Consider the following 24758-nt stretch of genomic DNA (forward strand, 5'->3'; position numbering starts at 1 on the left):
AACAAACCAAATAGAGTCTTAAATTTAATTCATTTTCTCCATCTGTCATTTACTCTTTGCTTCTGATTACTAACTCTATACATCTCAGCAGGTCAGGGAGCATCGATGGAAAGAGAAACAGTTAATGTTTCAAACTAATGTACTTTCATCAGAATTGGAGTGCATGCAGAGAAGAGGAGAGGTGCTTAACATGCGTAATACCTTATGACAATTCATGCACCCTCTTGGCATCTGTCTCCAAAATTAGGCTCACTCAATACCACTGTAAAAGAAAAACATCCTGAAGGTTATAAGTGGTTAGTTTCTTTTGTAAGTTTATTAAAATCACTCACAAGGAAGTGAAGGGGCACTGGAACATACATATAACATGACAATTGTAAAATCATAGATTCACCCGGCAAAAAGGAATAATTGAATTTCAAAATTGTCCGAGCCTCTGCTTTGCAGACATTAAAGACTGCAAATTTCAATCATTCATGAATTCTGATCGTCCCCTGGATTTTTCTTCTCTGACTCCATCTCTTTGCCTTGTTTTCACTGCTCCTCCAATCTTCCCCTCACAAAAAGAACAAACCTCACCTTCATCCCTGTGTTCACCTGAATAATTATTTATATATTTACTCAGAGATACAGCACGGTAATAAGCCCTTCCGACTCAATGAGCCTGTGCCACCCAATTACGCATGTGTGACCAATTAACCTACTAACCCATATGTCTTTGGAATGTGGGAGGAAACCCACGCCAACAGGGGGAGAACATAAAGACTCCTTAAGACAGTAGCAGAATTGAGTGCTGGTCACTGGCACTGTAGTAGTTTTATACTAACCACTAAACTAAATGCCGTCCCAGGAACACTAGAGATTGTGGGCTCAGTCATGTTGCGCTCTTCTGCTGCCTTCGCCCCTGTGACAGCACCTTGGACTATCACTCAAGACTATGGATCCTCTCGCTGTTCTTCAGCTTTATACTCTATTTAGACGCTCTAATGACATTAATGGATCTACTTATTGCTGTTGTGACACTTATCCTATCAATTCATTCCTGCCCTAGGTCATTCTAACCTACTTACCTCTGAACTTGCAGCATTCCTCTCATGAGAGACTGATACCAGTAGCTGATAAAGGTTGTGGCACTGTGGTTTTGTGAGCTGACCTCTATCTTAGGGGGCTGAACACCAGCTCTCTTAGACCTCCTTCTGCCTTCATCTGGTCCACAATCACACTTCTGAATTTTGATATTGGTTCCTCTGGTGATCATTCCTGTATGGCACCCATCTTCCCAGTGCCCCATTCCTGGACTTCTTCCTTGCCAAGTTCCACAGGCAGGGCTGTTCCAGTAAGGCCATCATTTCAAACTGTTTTTGTGCCATGGAACTCAACTCTTCCCATTCTTTCTTCCATTGTTCAGCCTCTTCCTACTTACATTCATGACATCTCTTCCAATTTCCTGCTCACTTTCATCATGGACATCCAATTCTTCTACATCTCTACTCCACACAAAACTGATTTCAGAATCATTCCCCATTCAGCACCATCACCCTCATTCAGCTGGCTTAACTTGTTCTCACATTGAACAACTTTTCTTTTAACTCCACTCTCTTCCTTAAAAACAAATATAGCTATGAGAAGCTATGGTTTAATGGAACCATTCTTGCTTCCTACCCCATTCCTCACCCCTTGACTGGTTTATTGAGCATTGTTGTTGCTTCCTGCACTAGTACAGAATTCACTTTTGTGTCAGCTTTGCTATCAGTTTCCATCAAGCTCTCAATTACACCTGGGCCATCTCTGTCTCTTCCCTCTCCTCAGCTTCTCCGTCTCCATCTTGGAGTAGGGGTGGAGGAGAGGTTGAATTAGGATGTTCAGAGGCCAATATGTGTATTATATACTCACGGGCTCCCTTTGCTGTCCTGACTACACCACTTCCCATCCTGCTTTGTGAGGACTCCATTTCAATGTATAACTTCCCTAGGTAGAGTGGACATGGAGAGGATGTTTCTTATCATGTGGGAGCCTGGGAACAGCAGGCACAGCCTCAGAATAGAAGGACGTCCTGTTAGAACTGAAAGATTTTTAGCCGGGGGTGATGAATCTGGGGAATTCATTGCCACTGATAACTATGGAGACCAAGTCATTGGGTATATTTAAAGCAGAGGTTTGATAGTCCTTGATGAGTAAGGGCATCAAAAGTTACAGGGAGGACATAAGAAAATGAAGCCATGGAGGAACGGTGGAGCAGACTTGACAGGCTGAATGGCCAAATTCTACTTCAATGTCTTGTGGTCTGAATTCCACTTGTTTGCTCATTTCTCTACTTCCTTCACATCTCTTTTGATGATGATATCACTAATGCTTCTCAGATGCTGTCTTTTTTACATTATGATTTTCCTCCATAATCACTTCAATTCCAACTATTGTAATCCACTTCTTCCACCCACAATCCTTCTCCCTCTCTTGAGTGAAGATAAGCTCCCCTTTTGCCTCATCTCTCTCCTTGAAAGAGTCTAAAACCTTCTCTCCCCTGTTATTGTTCCATGGGAAATCATTCCCTCTAAAGCACCCTGATTCACTTGTTCATCTCCACCTAAACCATACAACTGTAGGCACATGTGCAATTGGTAGAACTGTTACCATACAGGTTTAATTCTGACCTCTGGTACTATATTTGTGGAGTTTTCACATCTATGTTCAGCAGTTCCCTTACACATCACAAAGCCATACAGGTCAATAGGTTAAGTGGCCTCTGTGAGAAGCCACAGTGTATAGGGGAGAGGTGAAGATGTGGGGCGAATTATTTAAAAAATAAATTTAAAGCATTATTTGAGTACATGAGTGGTTGATGTTTGGTGTAGATTCATTGGGCTGAAGAGTCTGTTTTTGAGCTGCATCTCTGACTCTGAAATGAAATACCTTATTTTTTATCTCTTCCCACTCCACCATACAAAGAAACAAATATCTGTTCCAGATGAATTCACTTGTACTGTATTTAGTGTTCACAATGTGGTTTGCCATTTCAATGCAGAAACCAAATGCAGATTGGACATGCTGTTTTGCAGAACAACCTCATTTAATTCGCAAGGGAATCTCTGAGCTTCCAGGTGCTAGTCAACTTTAAATCTTATTCCCATTCCAACACTGATCTTTCTGTCTCCTTCCTCTAACAGCTCCAATGAAACAACGTTTCATCTTCCCATTAGGTATGTACAAACTTTAGGACTCAATGTCAAATTAATCAATTTCAGATAACAGCCTTTCCAGTTTGTGTCAGAATGGTCGTTTGTCTGTAATATTGAATCCATTTCTTTCTCTCCACGGATTGTGCTGAACTACTGAATATTTTCAGCATTTTCTGATTTTGTTTCAGACTTCTAATCACTTCTCTTTTGTTTTATTTTGCCAGAACGGGATATCTGCTGTGGATTTAGTTTGTAACCATATGTTTTTTTTTCTCTCTAACAACTGTGGGGCAGATAGGTGAAATGCATTTGCAGGGCATGACTGGTCTATACATTGGCACATGCAGCTCTTGCCCTTTCTGTGCAACAGCACTGACTTGCGCCATTTCAAAGTTGTTCCGTTGCATCATTCTAACATTCCTCACTGCTTTCAGTGCTGCAAGAAAAGAATTATTTCATCAATGATGAAGAAACCTCAAAAAGTTTTACATTTGAATACACCTGCTTTCTCTGCTTTCCCTAGGCTCTATCTTTTATCCTTTGCTTCATTTTCACATCTTGACCAAGGGCTGTCATCCTCAAATGTTGATCATCATTTCTCTCTCCACGTGCTGCCCACCCTACTGAGTGTTTAAGAATCAGGTGTATTATCATTGTCTTATATGATGTGAAATGTGTTGTTTGGTGGCAACAGTACAGAGTAAAGATATAAAGTTACCATAAATTACAAAATAAATTAATAGTGCATAGAAAAGGAATGATATCGGGTTCTTGGACCGTTGGTAAATCTGCTGATGGACGGGGAAGCAGCTGTTTCAGGATTGTTTTGTGTGGGTCTCTGAGCTGCTGTATCTCCTCCCCGATGGTAGTAATGAGAAGACGACAACATGTCCTGGATGATGATGGTCCTTAATGATGGATGCTGCCTTCTTGAAGCACCGCCTCTTGAAAGTATTCTCGGTGGTGGGGAGGGTTGTGCCCACAATGGAGCTAGCTGAGTCTACGACCTTGCTTTATATCAGAAACTGCACTTTTTAAAAGTTACTGACTTTATTTTCTTTTAGGACTGTAACACTTTGAACGTGCTGCTGATACTTTTACAACAAATTATGGTCCTGAAAGACGGAGACGTCTGTCTTCAACACCTGAGAGAAAGTGATACTGCCAACACAAGAACATTCCCTGACAAACAGCTGACAGCACGCACTGTACCACCCTGATCAGTGAAGAGAAAGAGCATCTTTTCCTCAGCCCACTGACACTCGGCGGCAGACTGTTCTGTGGGATGGCATTTTTTGGGAGCTCCTCACGGGGAGGGAGGTGCTTGGTGGAGTTTATACAGGTGGCCAGCGGTGAACAAGCTACCACGGCCACGTTTGCTCTGATGTTTGGAGACCCGGCTCAATCTGCCCTCCGCTGTTGACTGCGACGCTCAGTACTAAATGAACGCCAGCATGTTAACGCTCTTCTAAGTTGGAGCCTGAAAGCTCTGCTCGGTGTTACCTCGTTTAGTATCGCTGGTCTTTCCGGAGCACGGGAGAAAGAAGGGGATTGAGGTGGGCTGGGAGCAAGAGAGGGAGGAGAGTGGGGGAGGGAAAGAGGGGAGAGAGAGAGAGGAGGAGGAGGAAAGGATAAGGATAGGGGGTCAGTGGTCCAACAGAAGAAGATGAAGGCAGCGGCAGCTCTCCTCGTGTTTTCTGCATGGGGCAAGGAGTGAAGGGTGGGGGGGAGAGGAGGAGGAGTAGGGAAGTGGAGCCGTTCGCAATGCTCAGCACGGCCTAGATCGGCCAGCGTCAAGGACCCGGCTTGTCAGTCGGCTCCCGGTGTCATGTCGTTCGGGAGCTTTGGCGCCATGAGCGAGCGGCGGGCCGGCTTCACGCTGAGGGGTTAGAGAGAAAGTGTGAGGGGGAGGTGGGAGGTTTCGTCACCAAAGTGGCCAAGCATCCTCCACAGTCCCCTCACCCACCTCGGAACTTTGTGTCTGTGTGGAAAGACAGCGAGAGAGAGAGAGGGAGAGAGCTGTTTGTTTGACCAAGTATTCAATAGAGGAAGGGGTGGAGGAGAGAGGAGGGTGGGGGGAAGGGAGAGAGAGAAAAAAACTTTCTACCAACATACTAGAGGAGACGATGGCATCACGGCTGCAGCCCGCTTCGCCCCGGAGTAAAGCAAGCACTGATCCCGACAGGGGAGGAGGGGAACGCAATGGTTACGTGCGGGGCTGTGTGAGCCCTCTGCGCCGGGACCGGGGCTGCCCGGTGGCGTGGGGCGGACTGGCGGGCAGCGGCCGCCTGCTGTCTTCGGCCGCCGGGGTCGCCTCGCTGTCCGTGCTGCTGGGCGCTCTGCTGCGCTGGCTGGATGCCGGCGGCGGGCTGCTGACCCTGCTGCACTCCGCGCTGCCCCTCTTCAGCCTGATGAGCGCTTTCTTCTGGCTGACCCTCTACCTGACCGGCTGCGGCAGGGGTGAACTCGCCCCCCGGCTGCTGGCCGCCTGCTCGCTGGCCGAGACTCTGCTGCAGGCGCTGCTGGTGGGCGAGGAGCAGCTGCTGTCGTTCGGAGCCACCGCCGTGCTGCTGAGCTGCCTGGCCGCTGCCACCCTCATGGTCTTGCGGGTGAGCCAGGGTGTGTGCACCATCCTCTTCACCAGCCTGTTGAGGACCGTGTCGTTGCTCTCCCTGGAGCGAGTGCGGGCCAGTTGGAGACCCTTCCTGGCTTACTTGATGGGCATACTGGGAGTGATGCTGGCCAGGTACGCCGTGCGCATCTTGCCCCAGGGAGTGCCGCCGGCAGCCGCCGAGGACAAAGTTCCCATCATCAAGCGAAGGAGGAGATCCAGTTCGGTTATTGCTGCCGAAATGCCTAATACTCAACTGGGCTCTAAGCCGCACCGCAGGACATCGCTACCATGCATTCAAAGGGACCAGGTAAGGGCACTCTGTTGACAAGCCAAACTGTTGATGACATTCATGTTGGTCTATTCGCTACCGAGCCCTAGGACGTATTGTATATTTCATTTGGTCGCTGATGTATTTCCTTCAGAAGCCAAGCTGCTAACAAAATTGCTGTTGGACCATTCACTTCAATCATTACTGAGCTTTGTAAAGGACGCTTTGTAAATTTCATTTGGTCACCGCTGTATTTCCGATGGAGCGTGGATTTAGAAAGTGTGATCTTATCGCAGCTGAACTGACTTGTGGCTTTTGCTGGTTTAGTGACCCTGCTTTTTCTATCAAGACCTGTTCAAGACTTGTCGTCTGGCATTATATATAAAAGTGCCTTTCGTAAAGTGGTCTTTCTCCGACACGTTTCACACTTCTTTTCCAACATTTTGTAGTAAGGTTTGTGTTTTATAACTGTGACAATCACAAGAGTTACAAGAACGAAAACGGAAAATTATAGAAATATGTTATTGTGTTTTGGTCTAAAATCTCCTTCATCTGAAATACCAATTAGAGAAACATTAGCCAAATCTACAGCTGTGAGATATCAAAAAGCTGTGGCACACCTGACAGGGAAAATAAATATTTTCCTAGGCAGCAGAGGAAATTCTTTATAAAGCGCAATTTTAAGTAATGAATGGTATGCAAACCCACAAACCATTTCCCAGAGACCCGTAAACATCTAAAAGAACGTGGTTTAATAAATAATAAATTACATATTTACTTTCTACGTTCCTTGATATGGGAAGGAACTAGTGTTTTCGCAATTGCTAAATAATAACTTAAGTATGTGATTGAAATGCGTTTTTAAGAATATCTGAAGCAAGACTTTTGTGAATATTAGGAGACTGGGAAGGAAATATTTTGTATCAAAAGATAGATATCATTTAGAATGAAAAGCACAACAGGAATCAAATCAGTAATTACTGTTTGTACCTATTGTGAAGGGATTATCTCTGTCATACCACTATTAAACACACTAACCTTGGGCAAAATAATTAGCTATGAGGTTTTGCCAACTTGTATTCATTCTATTTTTGACTAAATAGGTTAGAAAAGTGCTTTGATTTAATATGGATTAATTTTCTTATCACATGAGGTGACCAGTATTTAGAAATACATAGGAAAAGTTTACCAAGTCTTTACAGGTCATGGAGCGGTTGTTAAGTTTGCATATTGGAACATTCAAACATATTTTTATTGTCCCTTGATTTTTAAAGCTTCTAAAATGAACAGCCTTAAGTCTGAGCAATTGAATTCTTGTGCAGACTCAAGTTAGCTGTGAGTATGTACTGTATGTCACTGTAAAGTTTGGCTTATTATTGAATGTGGTTGAAGTGTTGTGATGCTTTGGTTAGTTTTTGTATTTTGTCATTTAAAGCAGAAAATATACATGAAGAACTATGTTTAATGTCACTGAAGGAAAGCCCTCTGCTGCACTATGCATGGTACAGGATAATCTACATTCAGACTTCAGGAGGTTAATCAAAAGAAATGTTTTTGAGCATAACAAGGCAGCATAGAAATGCAGACTGGTTTGATAATGTTGATTCCACCCGCTCCACTATTTATAACAAGTATGGTATTGTTTGCTAGTGGATATTTTCTCATTACTTGTAGCTTTAGTGCTGTGTGCTGTGTCTGACCTTTATTGTTCTGCCATTAACATACTGATACTAAAGCACCGGACTTGGGTTTTTTTTTATCTAACCTGGCAATTCTATTGAATACAGACATTTAATGGAACAATTTAAGTGACATTTATAAATATGAAAACAAAAGGATCTGCGCATTTGTAGAATCAAGATAGAACCTATGCCATACTTGACTATCAGACACTTAATATTCATTATTCTATGTTTCCAATAGAAGCAGTGTTAGAGGGGGTTTGATGAACAGTTAATAGGTGACCTGCCCTACCTGACAGACCAATGAAACAGACTCTGACGTAGGAACTAAAAAGTTATAGTGTCCCGTGATTTGTATTGTCACATTGCCATTTCTGTTTTTTTTTGTGTGGAGTACTAAGATAGAAGTCAGAAAATCAAATAACTAGTTCACCTGCCATTCAATCCAGTTCTCTGGATCACTACCTGCTATTCTCTTGCATCTGCCTTGTGGTATACTAATGAAAACTTTGTTTGGTTTTCAAGCTTCCATTGCTGCTTTACTTTTACAGTTGATGAAATAAAAAAAAAGTGAGAACCCTAACACTCTGATATGTTGTGAGATCTGCAGAGTTTCAAATAGAAACAAAGGAGCTTAAGAGTTCAGACAGAGTGGAGAGAGTTCCTTTGTTTTCTTTATGTGGCAGCCTTTTCAATGTATCCCCTTCTCTGTTTTTCCATCCAAGCCAATAGAAGTATAGACAAGAAATACTTCTTCACAGAAACACTAACAGCAGTGATTGATCGAGTGAATTCCCATCTCTTGCACCTTCTTCTCCAACAGCCTTTCATCTTTCAACTGATGAATTACCAAGGAACACAATCTCTTTTCCAAACAGCATTTTCAGAACTATATGTCACTGTTAAATAAAAGTTCTAAATAAATTTCAAAAAATCCAGTTAGCATTTCTGTACTAGTATTGGACTTTACAGTTTCAAACATCAAAGCCATATTAACTACCTGTCACATTCACTAATTTGTTTTGATGTAGATATAATTGTCTGGCACCCTGTCTAAATTTAATAGAATCTAATAAATAGATTCTCTCATCATATTCTCTCATCAAAACCACATCTTTAAGCTTTGCGATTGAGAAACTAGTTTTCTGAGACTGTATCTTTTGCGAAGGATACACCGATATAATTAAAAGCCAAATGAAATTAAAAAGCAAAATTTGACTGACGTCACTCAACTGATACATCAGCCATTTCCCAAAACAGCATGTGAAATGTGCAAGTTCACATTGCCATTGGTCAAGGGAGAATGCCAATGAGAACAATGAGAAAATCCTTGCACTTGTTAGTAAACATTAGTTAACATGCAGCTATGCAGAGAAATAGGGTGTCATCTGAAGTATGGGCTAATCTCTTTCACTGTTACTAAGAAATATTGGTCTGTGTTAGGTTCTTAACTTGAGTTTAGGTCTTGAACTCAGAATCTGTGACTCAGAAGTCCAAGTGCTGTCAACAAACAAGATTGTCCAAATGGTACTTTATACAGTCCATAGAGTAACTTTAATAACAGTAATTAATTGCACTTGGCTGTAAGACAAATATTGTTGGCATGAATTGGAAGTTGACATTTTCTGAAACCAAAGCTTGGATTCTGGTTTGTTCACAGTTTTGTAAAGCAACATTTATATTATGTGTCTATGAGTTCACTTACATTTGGTATGCTAAACTAGCACTGTGTTTAGACTAATCAGCAAACTCACAAAGATAAGATGACTTGCAGAAATATACCTTTAAGAATAGCTAAGGTGCCTGGCTCCTTTTTTTAAAACAATCTTGTGCATTTCATGGTGGTGTCTGTAGACAGATCGTGGTGTCACCCCGAACAGACAGCTGGGCAGTGAGTCATGGCATTAAAGCTCTCTATGGCAATAATTCTGCACAGAATAAGCCTGCCATCTCGATCAGGGAAAAACGAGTAGTGCCTGAGAGCAAAAGTGGGGGACGTGATTTATTTTAATATCTTTAGCTACAATCCACTCTTTCCCCCGACTGTCTCCCAGTGACTGATCGCACAGATTGCAAGGCACAGGCTCACAGTCTGGGCAGGGATCACAGCATGTAATCACTTGCAGTGAGAAACAATCTCTAATACAAGCAGGACAGTGACTAGTCAGGCCAACACAAGCAGCAAGCAACATATCAATGCTCCATCAGAAGTACTATAGTTGTTGTTGTTGGAGAATATGCCTTTGCTTTTCGTTTTTTTGGGTGGGAAACACAGGTAGTAGGTTGCACTGTTAAAAGGCTTAAATGAGTGTGCACACATAAATGACATCATCACACGAGGGAATGAGACTGGTTAAGGTGACATGTACCCAAGGGTGAATCATATCTAGAATTGCCAGGTTCACCAGAAGTTGCTTTGATACTGTGGCTCAGAGCTGAGAGGGTGATAACCAAACTAGACAGATAAACTGGTACTTTAAGTAGTTCATTACACAACTTTAATAACCAGAATTAATTGCTGGGAAGTAAGCATTATGTTGTGAATTGAAATTTTGATGTATTTTATGTGTAGTTTACCAATAATAGTAGGAACAAATACATTCAACATTTAGCCTTCAGTTTTGCTTAGTTTTGACATGCTGAAACTACTTTCAAAGAACCCGTTGTTGCATGTGTCTGAGCAGACAAAGTGGCATTTAAAGCCCAAAGTGAAAAGATGAAAGCAAATTTGGACGGACAAAAACAGGCTGAATTATTATGTCTGACATATAAAAAATATACACACAATGAGGTACACTTGTACACTTGCTTGTTGATGCAAATATCCCATTGGCCAATCATGTGGCAGCAACTCAATGCATAAATGCATGCAGACATGGTCAAGAGGTTCAGTTGTTCTTCAGACCAAACAACAGAATGGGGAACACATGTGATCTCAGTGACTTTGACTGAGGAATGATTTTTGCTGCCAGGTGGGGTGGTTTGAGTATCTCAGAAACTGCTGATTCCCTGTGCACACAGGAGCAGAGTTAAGGACTAGCCACTCTACTGCTGCAGACAGTCAGCATGTATACATGAGGCCGAACGATCTCTGTCTTGCTGGCATTGTCTCTCCATTTCCATCAAGATATTGGTGAGAGGAAAATGGTGCCAACCCTTTCAGACTTTGCATAAAGGCTTCGTTAATCAGAACTTTTATCTTTTTCTGCAGGTTATGGGTTGGCCAAGTGTAAAATGTACAGGTGCGGAATAAGCTTGCTTAATCTACATACCTTAATGTGAACACTTAGAAGGTTATCCCTATTGTAACAGAGTGATCCTTTCTGATTTCTGTATGAAGGAACCTTTGTGATCTCCCTGACAAGATGACTCTACCTTTGTACAGGCTTATGACGAATTGTAGATGGTTTGGTACTTTTGTTCTGTGTAACTCTCCATATTGCTTGTATTCACTGCACATTTGAATCCTCATAAATAAAACTATTGCGAGGAAACATAATCTTCACCTCAGTTCTGTTTGATTCCAGGTCCATTTCAATCATTAAGATCTGAGTTTTGTAAGTCCCACTTACATAAATTTTGAGAAACTAAGGAAAATAATTAAGGTAGAAGATCTAATGCAAGAGGATGCGATCTACATTTGTCTGGTTGGATGCTCGTATGCATGTAACATTAGTGCAGGGTTGGGAAAAATATAATGGTAGTGCTGGCTGGTCTTGTGGTGTGCTTTTAATATTGAAGGGTGAGGACAACTTTCAGAGTGCTAATATTAAGCATCTATTTTGAAGCATGACTTCATTGATAACACCATAAGTACCCTTTTTCCTTGTTAATATCTAATCAGCCAATCATGTGGCAGCAAGCCAATGCATAAATACATGCAGATATTGTGAAAATGTTCAGTTGTCTTCAGAACAAACGTCAGCGTGGGGAAGAAATGTGGTCTAAATGATTTTGATCGTAGAATGATTGGTTGTGCTAGATGGTGTGGTTGAGTATATATCAAAACTGCGAATCTACTAGAATTCTTCCACGTAGCTGTCTCTAGAGTTTACAGAAAATGGTGTGAGAAACAAAAAAAATCACTTGAGTGGCAGTTCTGTGGGCAATTCGTCTTGTTAATGTAGAGGTCAGAGCAGAATGGCCAGAAGGACAGGAAGGGAACAGCAACTGAAATAAGCATTCATTACAACAGTGGCATGCAGAAGAACATCTTAAAATGCACAACACTGAACCTTGAAGTGGATAGGGACGGTAGCAGAAGACCGTGAATGTACACTCAGTGGATACTGTGTTAGGCACAGGAGTATCCTGATGTGAGAGTAGATGGCTGGCGAATGGAGGTGGATGGGGCATGTAGGTGGACAGAAGAGAAGGCACTTCACAAGTTGAAATGATTCTTGAGAAGAAACTTGTAAATATGATTCTAGACTTTAGAGCACACTAGTCCACCTGCTCTTCACAGGGCAAATGTAGGGCCTGATTAAGTATCGAATAAAGTCTAACCAGGAGCAGATCAGATATGGCGGATCTTGCAAACTAACGTTCCCAATGGAAAATCAGAAGTGCAGTGAGGGGTGATCCATTCGTTTCAGCAAGGCTGTCATCATTAAAGCTAATGCTGGAGAAGAGTGGATACAAAACTTGCATTAATTTTCTCTGAGTCAGGGTCTCCATCCCTTTCTCTCCATGGATGCTGAGTTCCTCCAGCAGCTTATTTCTTTTTCCTTCAGCTATTCTAGCATTTGCAGTCTTTGTGTCTCCATTTTTTTGATCAGAATTGAGTTCGGTGTCAAAGAATTACTGGCAACCTCCACTGCCAAAATCTTGACTCTCAAGGTGAACACACTGGCCAGGGTCTTGTGAAATCTACCCAAGTAATTTGTGAGTGAAAGAGCCATGGCATTACCTTTGAGTGCAAATTCTGTTAAGGGATGGAGGCATTGTGCCCAGAGTGTGCAGAGACTAAGGCAGTGCAAATACTAACTTGTAAAATTTATCACTTTGATAACTAATGAGAAATCTGAAATTATCTTGAAAGACAGTAAGTGATGTTCTTTGAGTTTTAGACATTACCAGGTATAAAACATCAATCAAAAATGAATTACTTCTAAAAAAAATGCAAAAACTCAGTACATTTGCAAGAATCATTGGTGGTTTTTCTTTTGAGAGGTACTCCCTGCAAATTTAATTACTGATTTATCATGCCACTTGTGAGTGTCTCTTGTACTTAAGAATTCAAACCGATATCAGAAGGATGTATTTTGTGTTGCTTTGGAATAGAGAGGTGTAATTAACTATTTCAGCATTCAAAATTTATAAAATCTTCACATGAGGAGAGCCAAACTTTAGTTTGTAAAGATCAAGTTTTGGGAGCCAAGCTCAATCGATTTCTTTTAATGTAGATCTGACAATTTTAAAATTAAAATATTTCATGGAGTAACAAATGTGAAGAGCACAGTTAGACCAACAAAAGATAAGAGTATGATAGAATTTCCTCCACTTGCCTCAATTAGTTCAGTTCCAGAAGACCTCAAGAGGCTCGGTATCAGTCGAAGTATCCTGATTGACTGGTATTCCATTGCACGAGCTGAACATTCATGTCCTCAGCAGCCAGATGTATAGTACCATCGACAAAGTGCCCTGCAGGTACTTGCATGTTACTCTGACTACGCTTCTCAACTTTTCCTCCAAGAAGGACTTGATAGGACCGGTGTTTGGTGATCAGTGGGTTTTCTGGTCAATGTCATGACTGAGGCCAGAGGGCTGAATTGGAAGTCCAGAAGCCAAGGCCCATTGGTCAGCTCCTCAGGTCTGCGAATCTCTGTGAGTACTCTCAGGAGCTCAAAGTCTCAATGTCTGTGAGTCTACTGGAGTCTGAAGGTGGCATGTCTCAGGGTTTGAAGACTGTGTTTGTGCATGGGTGGGAGGGAGCAATGGGGCGAGGTTTGCTGTTGATTGTTTTGTTGCTTGTTATCCTCTTTTTGTGTTCTGTGTTGTCCTGCCAAGCATAGTAGGCATGCTGTGTTGGCAATGGAATGTGTGGCGACATTTGGGGGCTGTGCCCCCACCCCCTCCGCACACTCCCAGACGTGTTGGTTGTTCATGCAAATGGTGCATTTCACTGGATGCTTTGAAGTACACATGATAAATAAACTTGAATCTTGAATGGCACAGTTGGAGCAACTTCACCTGTAGGAATGCAGTGATTCTAGAAGTGTTTCACTCCCATACAGGATTTGTGAGTCATGAAATATTTTATGGAATCATTGCCATCACTGCTTAAAAGTCCCACACCTGACAGTAAGAAAGGCATTCGTAATCATCACAAGGAGAGAAGGGACAAATCTATAAAAAGAACAGACGGATCTGGATCAGCTATCAAACTGAGTCTGTCCCATTCTGAAGCAGAATAACATTACCTCACCCAGCTCTCTGTCCACCACAATAATTGGACTGTCTACCAGAGATGAGAAATGGTGTGAGGTAAAGAAATGGCAGAATTCCTCTCCAGCACATGGGCATTGCTTGTTCATTTTCCCATTGGCTTCTTTCAAAGAGGCTTGCTTGGTAAACCTCCCCTGGATTTGTTTCCTCCAGGCCAGAGTTTTCATGAAAGTGTGAATGTATTCTGGAATACTGTCAGTATTCAGAAATATGAATTACCTCTCTATAAACTGAACTACTCTTTGGGAATGAATAGCAAGCTATGTTTCGTCTAAGTACAGTAACCACTGCCTCATTTGGACCTTGCATTGTGTTAGGAAGGGTATCAAAGGTTATGGGGAGAAGGCTGGAAAATGTGTTGAGAGGAATAAGAAATCAGTCCTGATGGAACGGAGGAGCCGACACAATGGGCCAAATGGCCCAATTCTGTTCCTGTGTCTTATGGTATAATCTGAAAATTTCCAAGCAGTCAAGATTATGGTTCTTGCAGACTTGTTCAGACCATTGACATACGCCCAAAAAAGTATTTTATATGATCAGAAGACCATTAGCTATAGCAGCAGAATTAGGCCATTTGGGCCATCGTTTTTCAATAATGACCTATTATTCCTCTCAGCCCCAATCTCCTGCTTTCTCCCTGTATCCCTTCATGCCCTGACCAATCAAGAATCTAACAATCTATGCCTTAACTATTCATGAAGACTTGGTCTCCTCAGCTGCCTGTGGCAAAGTATTCCACAGATTCACCACTCTCTGGCTAAAGAAATTCCTCCTCATCTCTGTTCTAAAAGGACGCCCCTCTACACTGAGTCTGTTTGCTGTGGTCTTAGACTCACACACCACAGGAAACATCCACGCTATCAAGACCTTTCAGCATTCTATAGGTTCTAATTAGGTCACCCCTCATTCTACTGAATTCTAGTGAATACAGGCCCTGAGCCATCAAATGCTCTTTAGATGACATGTTTTAATGGGGGCGGGGTGAAAAGTGGAAAGAGGTGTTATTTTTAAGAAGTTCTTTTGTTACCAGGCTTTTGAACAAAGTTTGTAGATGCTTTTTATTAATCAAAGAAGTAGCCAGGAAATTTATACTTCTCTGCTCTCCTGATAGTGCTCATTAGTTCATCACATACTCAACTCCTTTTCCCATGACTTAGCTTTGGAATATATTGGAAGCTATTCCTGTCAAATGCTTTTTTGCTTTATGAAAATGTACATTGTTGTGTCATTGCTTCAGGGGATAGACTTTTAGGTATTAAAAGAATCGAGGAATATGCAGTTAGTGGTAAACGATTAACTATGTCATAGTCATACCGTGCGAAAGGAGACCTTTTCGCTCACAGAGTCTATACTGACTATCAGGAACACATTTACACTAATCTAATTTTATTTTCCTCACATACCACCAAGTTCCCACAGATTTTGCCACTCTCTTGCATACTGGAGGAAAATTACAGTGGCCGGTCGCCATCCACCCCTTACACATTTGGGGTGTGGGAGGAACGTCTCCCCTCTCTCATCAGGTTTGAAAGCACATACCACCAAGCTCAAGGACAACATCCACCCCACTAAAATAAGACTACTAAGTGTTTCCCTTCTACAGTAAGATGGACTCTTGGTCTCACAATCTATCTCGTTATGATCTTGTAGTTTAGAATGAGGATCAGAATCAGGGTTTTGATCACCGGCATGTGTCGTGAAGTTTGTTAATTGTTTCTTTTTTTTTCTTTTTGTTTCATTTTTTCCGTAACTGTTATGCTTTATTCTGCATTCTTCTCTTTTACTCTGTTCTACCTCAATGCAGTGTTTACTGATTTGATCTTGTGAAGGACAAGGGTAAGCATAAAACTGGCAGAGCAGGTAAAGGTGAAAAAATAGGGGTTTTATTTACCCAAAATGTTTACAAACTCAACAGAACTGTTCTAGAGTTCAAACTTGAATCAGCTTAACAGAACAGACCTTATATTGCTATATTTCTTCACTATTCTTGGTTGGTGCAGCTGTAACAAAACCCAATTTCCCTTGGGATTAATAAAGTATGTCTGTCTGTCTGTTACAACAATGTAGTAAATACACCTCAAACAAAGAGACCCCACTCATCTTCTAGATGTGGATTTATATTTGACGCTGGCCAGTCCATAGTAAATTGCGGGGCAGAGAAAACATTCCTCTCCTTAAAAAGATACGGCATAAATGAAGCCGCTCCAGAGCACACCCCTCTGGCTGTAGCAGAATAGCACAAACCAGTTATCCAGCCCATCTACTTAGGCTGGTGTAAAGGAACAGCTCAGTCGTTTGCCAGATTATCAGGAGGATGGTCGGCTACAGGACACTTTAATATGCCCAGTCGATGGTGCGGCTGGTAATTGCAGCTGTCACAGATCTCTATAGACAGTACATAAAACAAGCTTTTCACTGCATTTTGGTACATGTAACAATAGTAAACCAACACCAATATCCCCATTAGGGGAAACTCAATGGGCAGTGGGAGAACATGCAAACTCCACACAGACAGCACCCGAGATCAGGATTGAACTTGTGCTATTGGAGCTATGTAGCAGCAGATCTACTTGTGATGCCAGTGTTTCATCAATGATCTTAATGAATGGCAGGACAGACACAAGGTGCTTAACGGTCTACTCCTGCCTCTGTTTCTAATGCAAAATACTTTGGGATGTGTGGACAATCTGAGAGGTGCTTTAGGAATACAGCGTTAAACAAAACTATGCAATTTATTGTCTACAACTTCTTAAGCCCCATTTACTGAATCCGCCATCCTCAAACAGCTGGATAATGACATGGTGGCTAACTTTCAATAGCCTGTATAAGAAAGGCTATTTCTGGAACTTGGTGAGTAATTTGCCTTGCTGGAGACTTGCTGTGGACGTGGCGATTTCGTAAAATGTTCAAAATGCTATTATTCCAATGGTTTTTCATTCCAAGCACCCCTATGCTCTCCAGAAAGAACCGCACACTGCTTATTAATACTGAGCTGTCACCTTTATAGCCTTGTGCTCATATCGCTACACATAAACCAGCAAAAAGGTAACACAATTAATTTTGATGGAGTTTGTGCTTCTCAGTAAATCATTACCACCATCAGAAATGCACAATAATTTACATTCAATCATTAGTTAACGTCAATAAAACATCTCAGTGGACTTAATAGCAACAAACACAGCAGAATCTGGGTCAGAAAAGTCTACAGAACATGGAGGATACAGCCCAGTCCATCACAGGCAAAGCCCTCTCCACTACTGAGCCCATTTATGATGAGCACTGTGAGAAGGAAGCTGTATCTGTTATCAAGGATCACCACCATCCAGGCCATGCTGCCATTGGGCAGGAAAAACAAGAGCCATTGATCTTATACCACCAGGTTCAGGAGTAGTTATTTACCTTCAACCGTCAGGCTTCTGAACCAGGGTGGATAACTTAATTTCCCTCAAAAATACCTGCAGGTTCATTTTCAAGAATTCTATAACTCATGTTCTCAGTATTATGCATTTATTTTTTATTTGCATAAATTTGTCTTTTTTTGTACATTTGTTGTTTGTCTTAGTTTACGTAGAATTTTTCATAAATTGTATTATATTTCTTTATGGTTTTGTAATCACTTGCAAGAAAATGTATCTCAAAGTAGTGTATGGTGACATGTTGATAAGAAATCTGCTTTGACTTTGAATCTCGCAGCTAAAGTGACTCAGTTTCAATACTGACCTCTGGTGCTAACTATATTGAGCCTGTGTGCTCTCTCTGGGACCTCATGGCTTCCCACATCCCAAAGCCATGAAATATCCACTGTAAACAGTTTGAATATGTAGGTGAGTGGTAAATTGTGGTGTTAGGGAGGGGCATAAAAGCTAAGTGCGTAGGTACTTGATGGCCATGTTGCTGGTTGGCCTGTTTCTATGATCCTCTGAACGTTATGAAGCTCTTAGATTTCTATGGAAATATTAGTTAGGTAAGCAAAAGCTTGCTTAAAAGGTAGGGTTTCAGTGGCATGTTAAAATTAGTGGAGTAAAATATTTATGTAAATAAGACCACTCGATTCTCATTAGAAAGTTTTTGCCATTTCGGTCTTTTTACAAATTACTGTCACCTTCAACTTTCCCTGGTTGAACAACGTTGCAGTCATAACTCGATCCAGATTATGGCTCTCCTTCCCATCTACCCAAACTTTCAGAGTTGGCAAAAATCTGCCTCATAATTTTGTGGATAATATTTATTGTTAATGTAGTCTGCCTGTGTGACTGTACTTTATAACATTTGTGCTGATGAAATACTCCTTGTATCCTGTGGGTATAGAAGGCTATTTTTATGAAATTTCTTAAAAATTAGATATAAATTTGGTTTTGCAGTATTCTGAAAATACAAATCTTGTATCTTTGCTATTTAGTTAATTCACAAACATCCAACAGCATTTAGTCTGTTCTGTTCAGATCCCTATGTGTTGACTCCATTTTATTGTTTTCATAATGCTATTTCACTTCTTCCTGCAAATATAAATCTCTGTCTTTGTGGGAATTTCTATGATACACTTAACAGAGACACTATGCTCAATGGACAAAAATAATTAAATAACAACATGAATCCCAAAGCCAAAATTCAGTGTTTATAAGGAGAACAGAAGGAAGATGAAGAGGGCTTTGGCCATGGTGATAACAACAAAAGGAGAATTACTGAAAAATGTGTTTTCGGTCACAAACAGAAAAGATGAAAGAAGAGTAAGAAATGAGAAGAGGGGGAACTATTTGGCAACAAGGCAATAACTTTTCCTACAACACACACAAAATGCTGGTGGAACACAGCAGGCCAGACAGCATCTATAGAAAGAAGCACTGTCGACGTTTCGGGCCGAGACCCTTCATCAGGACTAGCGAAGGGTCTCGGCCCAAAACGTCAACAGTGCTTCTCCCTATGGATGCTGCCTGGCCTGCTGTGTTCCACCAGCATTTTGTGTGTGTTGTTTGAATTTACAGCATCTGCAGATTTCCTCGTATTTGCTCTTAAAATAACTTTTGCTAACTCAGCTGTGGATGGTCTCAAGCCCAGCTGTGAAAGGAGGAGGGTTGGGCATGGACCTAACAACCCCATCCTGTAAAAACCCAGAGCTACTGAAACATCAACAGAAACTCCAAAGATCTTTGCTTAGAAGGCTTACAGAGGACTGCAACTGGACTTGAAAGACTGGCCCAGAACAGAGGACTCTGGCGAGTGGCTGCAGGCAGCATATACACCAGCAGGGATGATGGGCTGAAGGAGAAGCTGTTTGTAGGTAGTTGAAAGCTACCAGATGTGGGCAGAGTACTCATGGCTGGGCAAGACTTTAAGAGGCAGAAAAGTTGCATTGAACCATGTGGGTTAAGGATACTTGAAGGACAAATCTGAATCAGCATTGTACACACCATCCAATTTTGGAGATCAGCCGCTTTGATCTGAGTTTACAAATGAATTGAGTTGACATCAGAAATTCTGTGCTTTAATATGTGACTGTGCCATGGTACAGATTATTAACATTTATAATGATTCCTTTATAATATTTAAAGGAGCCATTAATTAGTTAAAATGCATTCTAAAACATCTGAATGTGGTCCAGAGTGGATGTTGGATTTGATAGTGACTAAAACATTTCTGATGTATGTTACAAGCCATGAACATTTTTTTAAATGGCCTCTGCCCAAATTTCAAAGTGTTCATAGTATTAGACTCTTCCATAAACTTGTCTGTAAATGACACATAGGATCTACTCAGTCTTGATATTTTCTGGAAAAGCAAAAGCTCTGTCCTTTCGTGGCAATATAATTTTTATTGCTTTTTTCCACATCAATGGTCTTGTGCCTTAATGAATTGTACTGTGCAATTTGTGGGTGTTCAAATGCTGAGGGTGTGGGTTTGATTCCAGATACTTCTCACTTGAATAGGCCTGCAACAGTAACAGAGAGGAGAAACTCTCAAATCACCTACCTAACCTGGAGTTAACATTTCAATTGTGCTTTTTTTCTTGCTCATTTGGGAGATGGAACTCCTATTGTAAGGCTGCTGTTTTGAGTTTGCATGCCATTTGCTTGCTCTGGCTTCTTGTCACTTTTTTTTATATGCTTGCACATACATTTTGTAATAGGTTGTGTGTATGGGCCATTTGAAAGGAAATCAATATGATTCCAACAGAGTTCTGGGTTAAATGGAAGATACCAGTTGAATGGATCCAAGGGTAGGCAGTTGTATGCTTGTATGTTTATAAGTATACAAGCTTGGATGTTTGTTCCATGCAAATATACTATAGTTGTACATTCAAGAAACTCAAGGGTAATATCAATTTTAATCGGTGTATTCCACTAACTTCCAATATGAAAAGAAAACTGAGATGAAAGGCTGGCAGGTGATTTCTGTGCTCAACTGTGTGTGCACTACCATCTGTGCTGATATTACCCTATATTCCCTATGGCTGTACTGTACTCTTCTTGTAGACCTACTGCTTACTGCAGTGCATGGGGAATGGAGACTAACAACTTCCTGAAAGGAATGTTTTGGATGTTGTTGTAATGTGGAATAGAGTTCCAATCAAAGATCTCAGCCTGAATCGTTGACTGTTCTTTTCCTTCGATAGATGCAGCCTGACCTGCTGAGTTCCACCAGCATTTTATGTGCATTGCTCAAGATTTCCAGTATCTGCAGAATCTCTTGTGTCTTTGACTTTTCCAGCAACTATAACTTGCAAGGAAGAGCTCAGAATTACTCAACCTGACTACATTCTGTGTATGTACATATTATAGAAAGATATACTATTCATATTGATGGAAGTCAGAAAAAATAATTAATGCCCTATTAGCACGGGTGAGATCACTTAGACAATGGTTCTGCAGAACATTTTAGACAGGACTTTTTCAAAGTGAAACAGGGCAGTATATATAGGAGTGTTTACGAACTTGATAAGGGAGAGAGTGGAGCTCTGTGGTTGTGGCACAGAGGGACATGGAGTCTCAATTCAGCCTTAAACAGGAGGAGAGTTTGGAAAATCATGGAATAGATTAGGACAGGATGCTTGCAATAGTAGAATATCAAAACCCAGGGATGGAGAGTTAACATAGAAAGATAAAGGGAGTAGATCAGTTCAATAGCTTTTCCAAATAGCCAGCAGAGGAAAGGTGGAATAATTGGCCTCTCTGCAGGCATGAAGAGCGAGTGATCCATTCTAGATTTGTGTGTGAATGGTCCAATGATATGCTGCAGTTGCAAAGTCAGTCAGACTGTCACAACTCTAATTTTAAAGTACATTTTTCCTCTGCCATTGTGTAAACAATTATATTGTAACTATGCATACTCTAGACTGACTTTTATTGTTCAGGAAATCAAATGATCTACAGTTCACTGTGTACAGTGACTTTATCCCCAATTTAGTATGAACCGATGGAAGAAATCTATGTAGTTGATTGAAATGCAAGTCATGTAACATAGCTGAAGGGATGGTGATAGCTTGGAAGAGATGGCATTCATATTCTATATGAACATGGAAAGCAAGATTTTCCAGTACGTTGAGATACATTTCAGAAGTTTAGTTATTTTTCATGGCTGTCCTCCAATATCTTAACTATTTTCTTTTTTGAGTTGATAACAAATCATTTTTTTTTTATTTTATTGCAATAAATTAGAGATACCCACTTTTTTTTTTGCCAGTTTGGGCCAAGTGATAATTCTAGTTGTTATCCTGTTTGTACACATCTGAAATTGCTTACATTAACAAATTGAGCTATTCTGATTTGTGATCTGCCTATCAATGCAATAGCAGTCATACATGCAGCTCACTCAAAGGTACCAATTATAATTCTTCAAAAATGGCCAGCTGGCTGTTAGGGCTATGTGTCCTATAGTTTATAAGCAGAAGCACTGCAGTGCTATTAAAACAAGAACTTCACACCAGCTTAAAAGGTCCTTCCCTCTGGCAGCTCATCTGATCAACCATTCAAAGTTCACAAAGTTCAATGTAAATTTTATTATCAAAGTACATATATGTCAACATATACAACCCTGAGATTCATTTTCCTATGGGCATACTCAATAAATCTATAGAACAGTAATTATAACAGGATCAATGAAAGATCAGTCATAGTGCAAAATATAACAAACTGTTCAAATGCAAGTATAAATAAATAGCAATAAATAATGAGAACATGAGATAATGAGATACAGTCCTTAAAGTGAGATCATTTGTTGTGGGAACATCTCAATGGATGGGCAAGAGAATGGAGTTATCCCCTTTTGATCAAGAGCCTGATGGTTGAGGGGCGGGATCTATTCTTGAACCTGGTCCGCAAGTACTAAGGCTCTTGTACCTTCTACCTGATGGCAGCAGCATGAAAAGAGCATGGCCTGGGTGGTGAGGATCTCTGATTATGGATGCTGCTTTCCTACGGCAATGTTTCATATAGATGTGCTCAAGGTAATTCCCCCATCCTTCTGTCTATTACACCCCCATCACAGCTCTGCACTGTGAACACTTAAAACCACTTTTTATGTTGCTGTTCATATTGTAAATACATTCTGGTATTTATATATTTATGCACATTTTATTTCATATCTGTACTTTCACCTCCAACTATATTTTTATACAATTCTTTGTTAGTTTTAGTTAGTGCATGTTGTCTTTGTTGCATATAGTGCTCTGATCAACACAGCACAACAAATTTCTCAAACACATAAATGTATATGGTGTATAAATTTGATGAAGTTTCAAAGTTACTGGAGGACAGGCACCTCTCCTATAAGTAATTCCATTTTAATTAAGCTTGTGTCCTACCTAATTATATTTTCTAAGATGTTCGGGAAATTGTTTGCTAGTGGCTCAAATACACCTTTATCAATGGGTGGAAGGGGATCTAGAGTGGGAAAGGCATATTTATGCTGGAGTCTAATCATGCGAGATAGGCTGAGGTAAATTCATTGCTGTGACCCTTTTGGAGCACTTGTGACGTTGCGAATAATTTCATTCTGAGTGATTACATGGCACTTGTCCTTGCTTTGGGATTGTTCTGCCTGCTGGAATTGAAATTGCACACTGGGTTTTCTTATGTGAATTGGCCACTGGAGTTATTCTCAATGCTGAGATCTCTGAAGCAATTTCTTTCTCCAAAATACAACTACTTAACACTGCTAGTTGGGTATTGACAACATAGTTGCTGTTTCCATCCTGTTCCCTGTCCTTTCTCCCACAAAGCATTACCAGTGCCACGGAAGACCAACTGAATAAACTAAAAACAATCTTTGTCCACTTCTGAACCAGGTCATCACATGAATGGCTGTAAAATTAGTGTTTTCAGTTACCTAGGAGAGAGTTTCTGGAGGAAGACTGTGGAGAGCCTTCTGACTGCACCACTGGCTGGTATGGAGGGGTCACTGCACAGGATTGCAAAAAACTGCCTAAAGTTATGAACTCAGCCAGCTCTGTTGGGCACTAGACTCCTCAGCATCAAGAGGCAATTCCTCAAAAAGGCAGCATCAGTCATTAAAGACCCAGGACATACCCTCTTCTCATTGCTACCATCAAGGAGGAAGCACAGGAGCCTGATATGTATATATAGTAATTTATGTTTTTTTTTATTATGTGCTGCTGCTGTAAATCAACATATTTCATGACATACACCAATGATATTAAATCTGATTCTGATTCTGAAGCGGTTTGATCATTTTCAGCAGGTTCCCTGGTAGTTTAGAGTGGAATGATCACCATCCATATTCTGCGAATAAAAAAGCCCAGCAAATACTGGAAGCATCCAGCAAATCAGACAGCATCTGTGGGAGGAGAAACAGAGATGATGTTTCAGATCAAAGTCCTTTCTTCTGAATGGATGAGAGACTCTGATGAAGGGTCTCAGATTTGAAACATTAACTGTTTCTCTTTCCACAGATGCCACCCGATCTGCTGAGATTTTCCTGCATCTTCTATTTTTATTTCACTGATTTCTAGCATCTACATTTGTTCATAATTTTCCCCGTAAGCCTTGAGTTGTTCCTGCCTGGAAACAATGTGGTTCAGTGTGCTGTTTTCTGTAGGCTGTTTGACTCCCAGCTTTCTGGAGAGTCCCAGGGCATCACTGAATTACTCCCAGGACAAGAAGCTGGCAGCTCTCCTAAAACAGCCCTTGTAGCCAGTGAAGCCTCTTCCTGGAGCAGACAGCAAATAAAAATAATGAAAAATGATTAATTAAAATTAAAGTCGCTAAGTTAAATGTCTGGGTAAATAAACACACATGCATTTGAATAGAATTGAATTGAGTTAGATTAAAAATAAAACTTCACATTTCTTTCTCCAGCAGCTGATTTCTCCTATTCTATTAGTATTTGAGAGAGGCCAATGTGGGCATTTCCACTTCCTCAGAAGGGGAAATTGGGAGAGGTTCTGGTTGCCCTGAGGAGTCCAGGAGGAATGGTGTGGAAACTCCATGCCAATGCTCTGTCAGAAAAGACTGTGCATTTCTGGGCATCTCTGCCAAAGATTCCCAGAGATCTCCACAGGAGATCAATGAAGTACCTTTGTGCTGAGTGTAAGGGGAGGGACAGAAACATAAAATTTC

At 41.0% G+C, this 24758-nt stretch overlaps 1 protein-coding gene across 7 annotated transcripts in view; it reads left to right on the forward strand.

The window, feature by feature from the left end:
- The first annotated feature begins 305 nt into the window (after nucleotides 1-305).
- Nucleotides 306-24758, forward strand: part of pde3a (phosphodiesterase 3A, cGMP-inhibited) — a 506801-nt gene continuing 482348 nt past the window's right edge. For 2 of the 7 annotated variants that reach the window (XM_059987639.1, XM_059987644.1), the window contains exon 1: nucleotides 310-6097. In XM_059987639.1, coding sequence (XP_059843622.1) covers nucleotides 5303-6097 — 795 coding nt within the window. In that variant the 5' untranslated portion in view covers nucleotides 310-5302. Of the gene's footprint in view, nucleotides 6098-24758 lie in introns of all 7 variants that reach the window. The other 5 variants (XM_059987641.1, XM_059987642.1, XM_059987638.1 and 2 more) reach the window with 5 other exon arrangements.

This window comes from Hypanus sabinus, chromosome 13 (genome assembly GCF_030144855.1).
Source record: "Hypanus sabinus isolate sHypSab1 chromosome 13, sHypSab1.hap1, whole genome shotgun sequence".
NCBI lineage: Eukaryota > Metazoa > Chordata > Chondrichthyes > Myliobatiformes > Dasyatidae > Hypanus > Hypanus sabinus.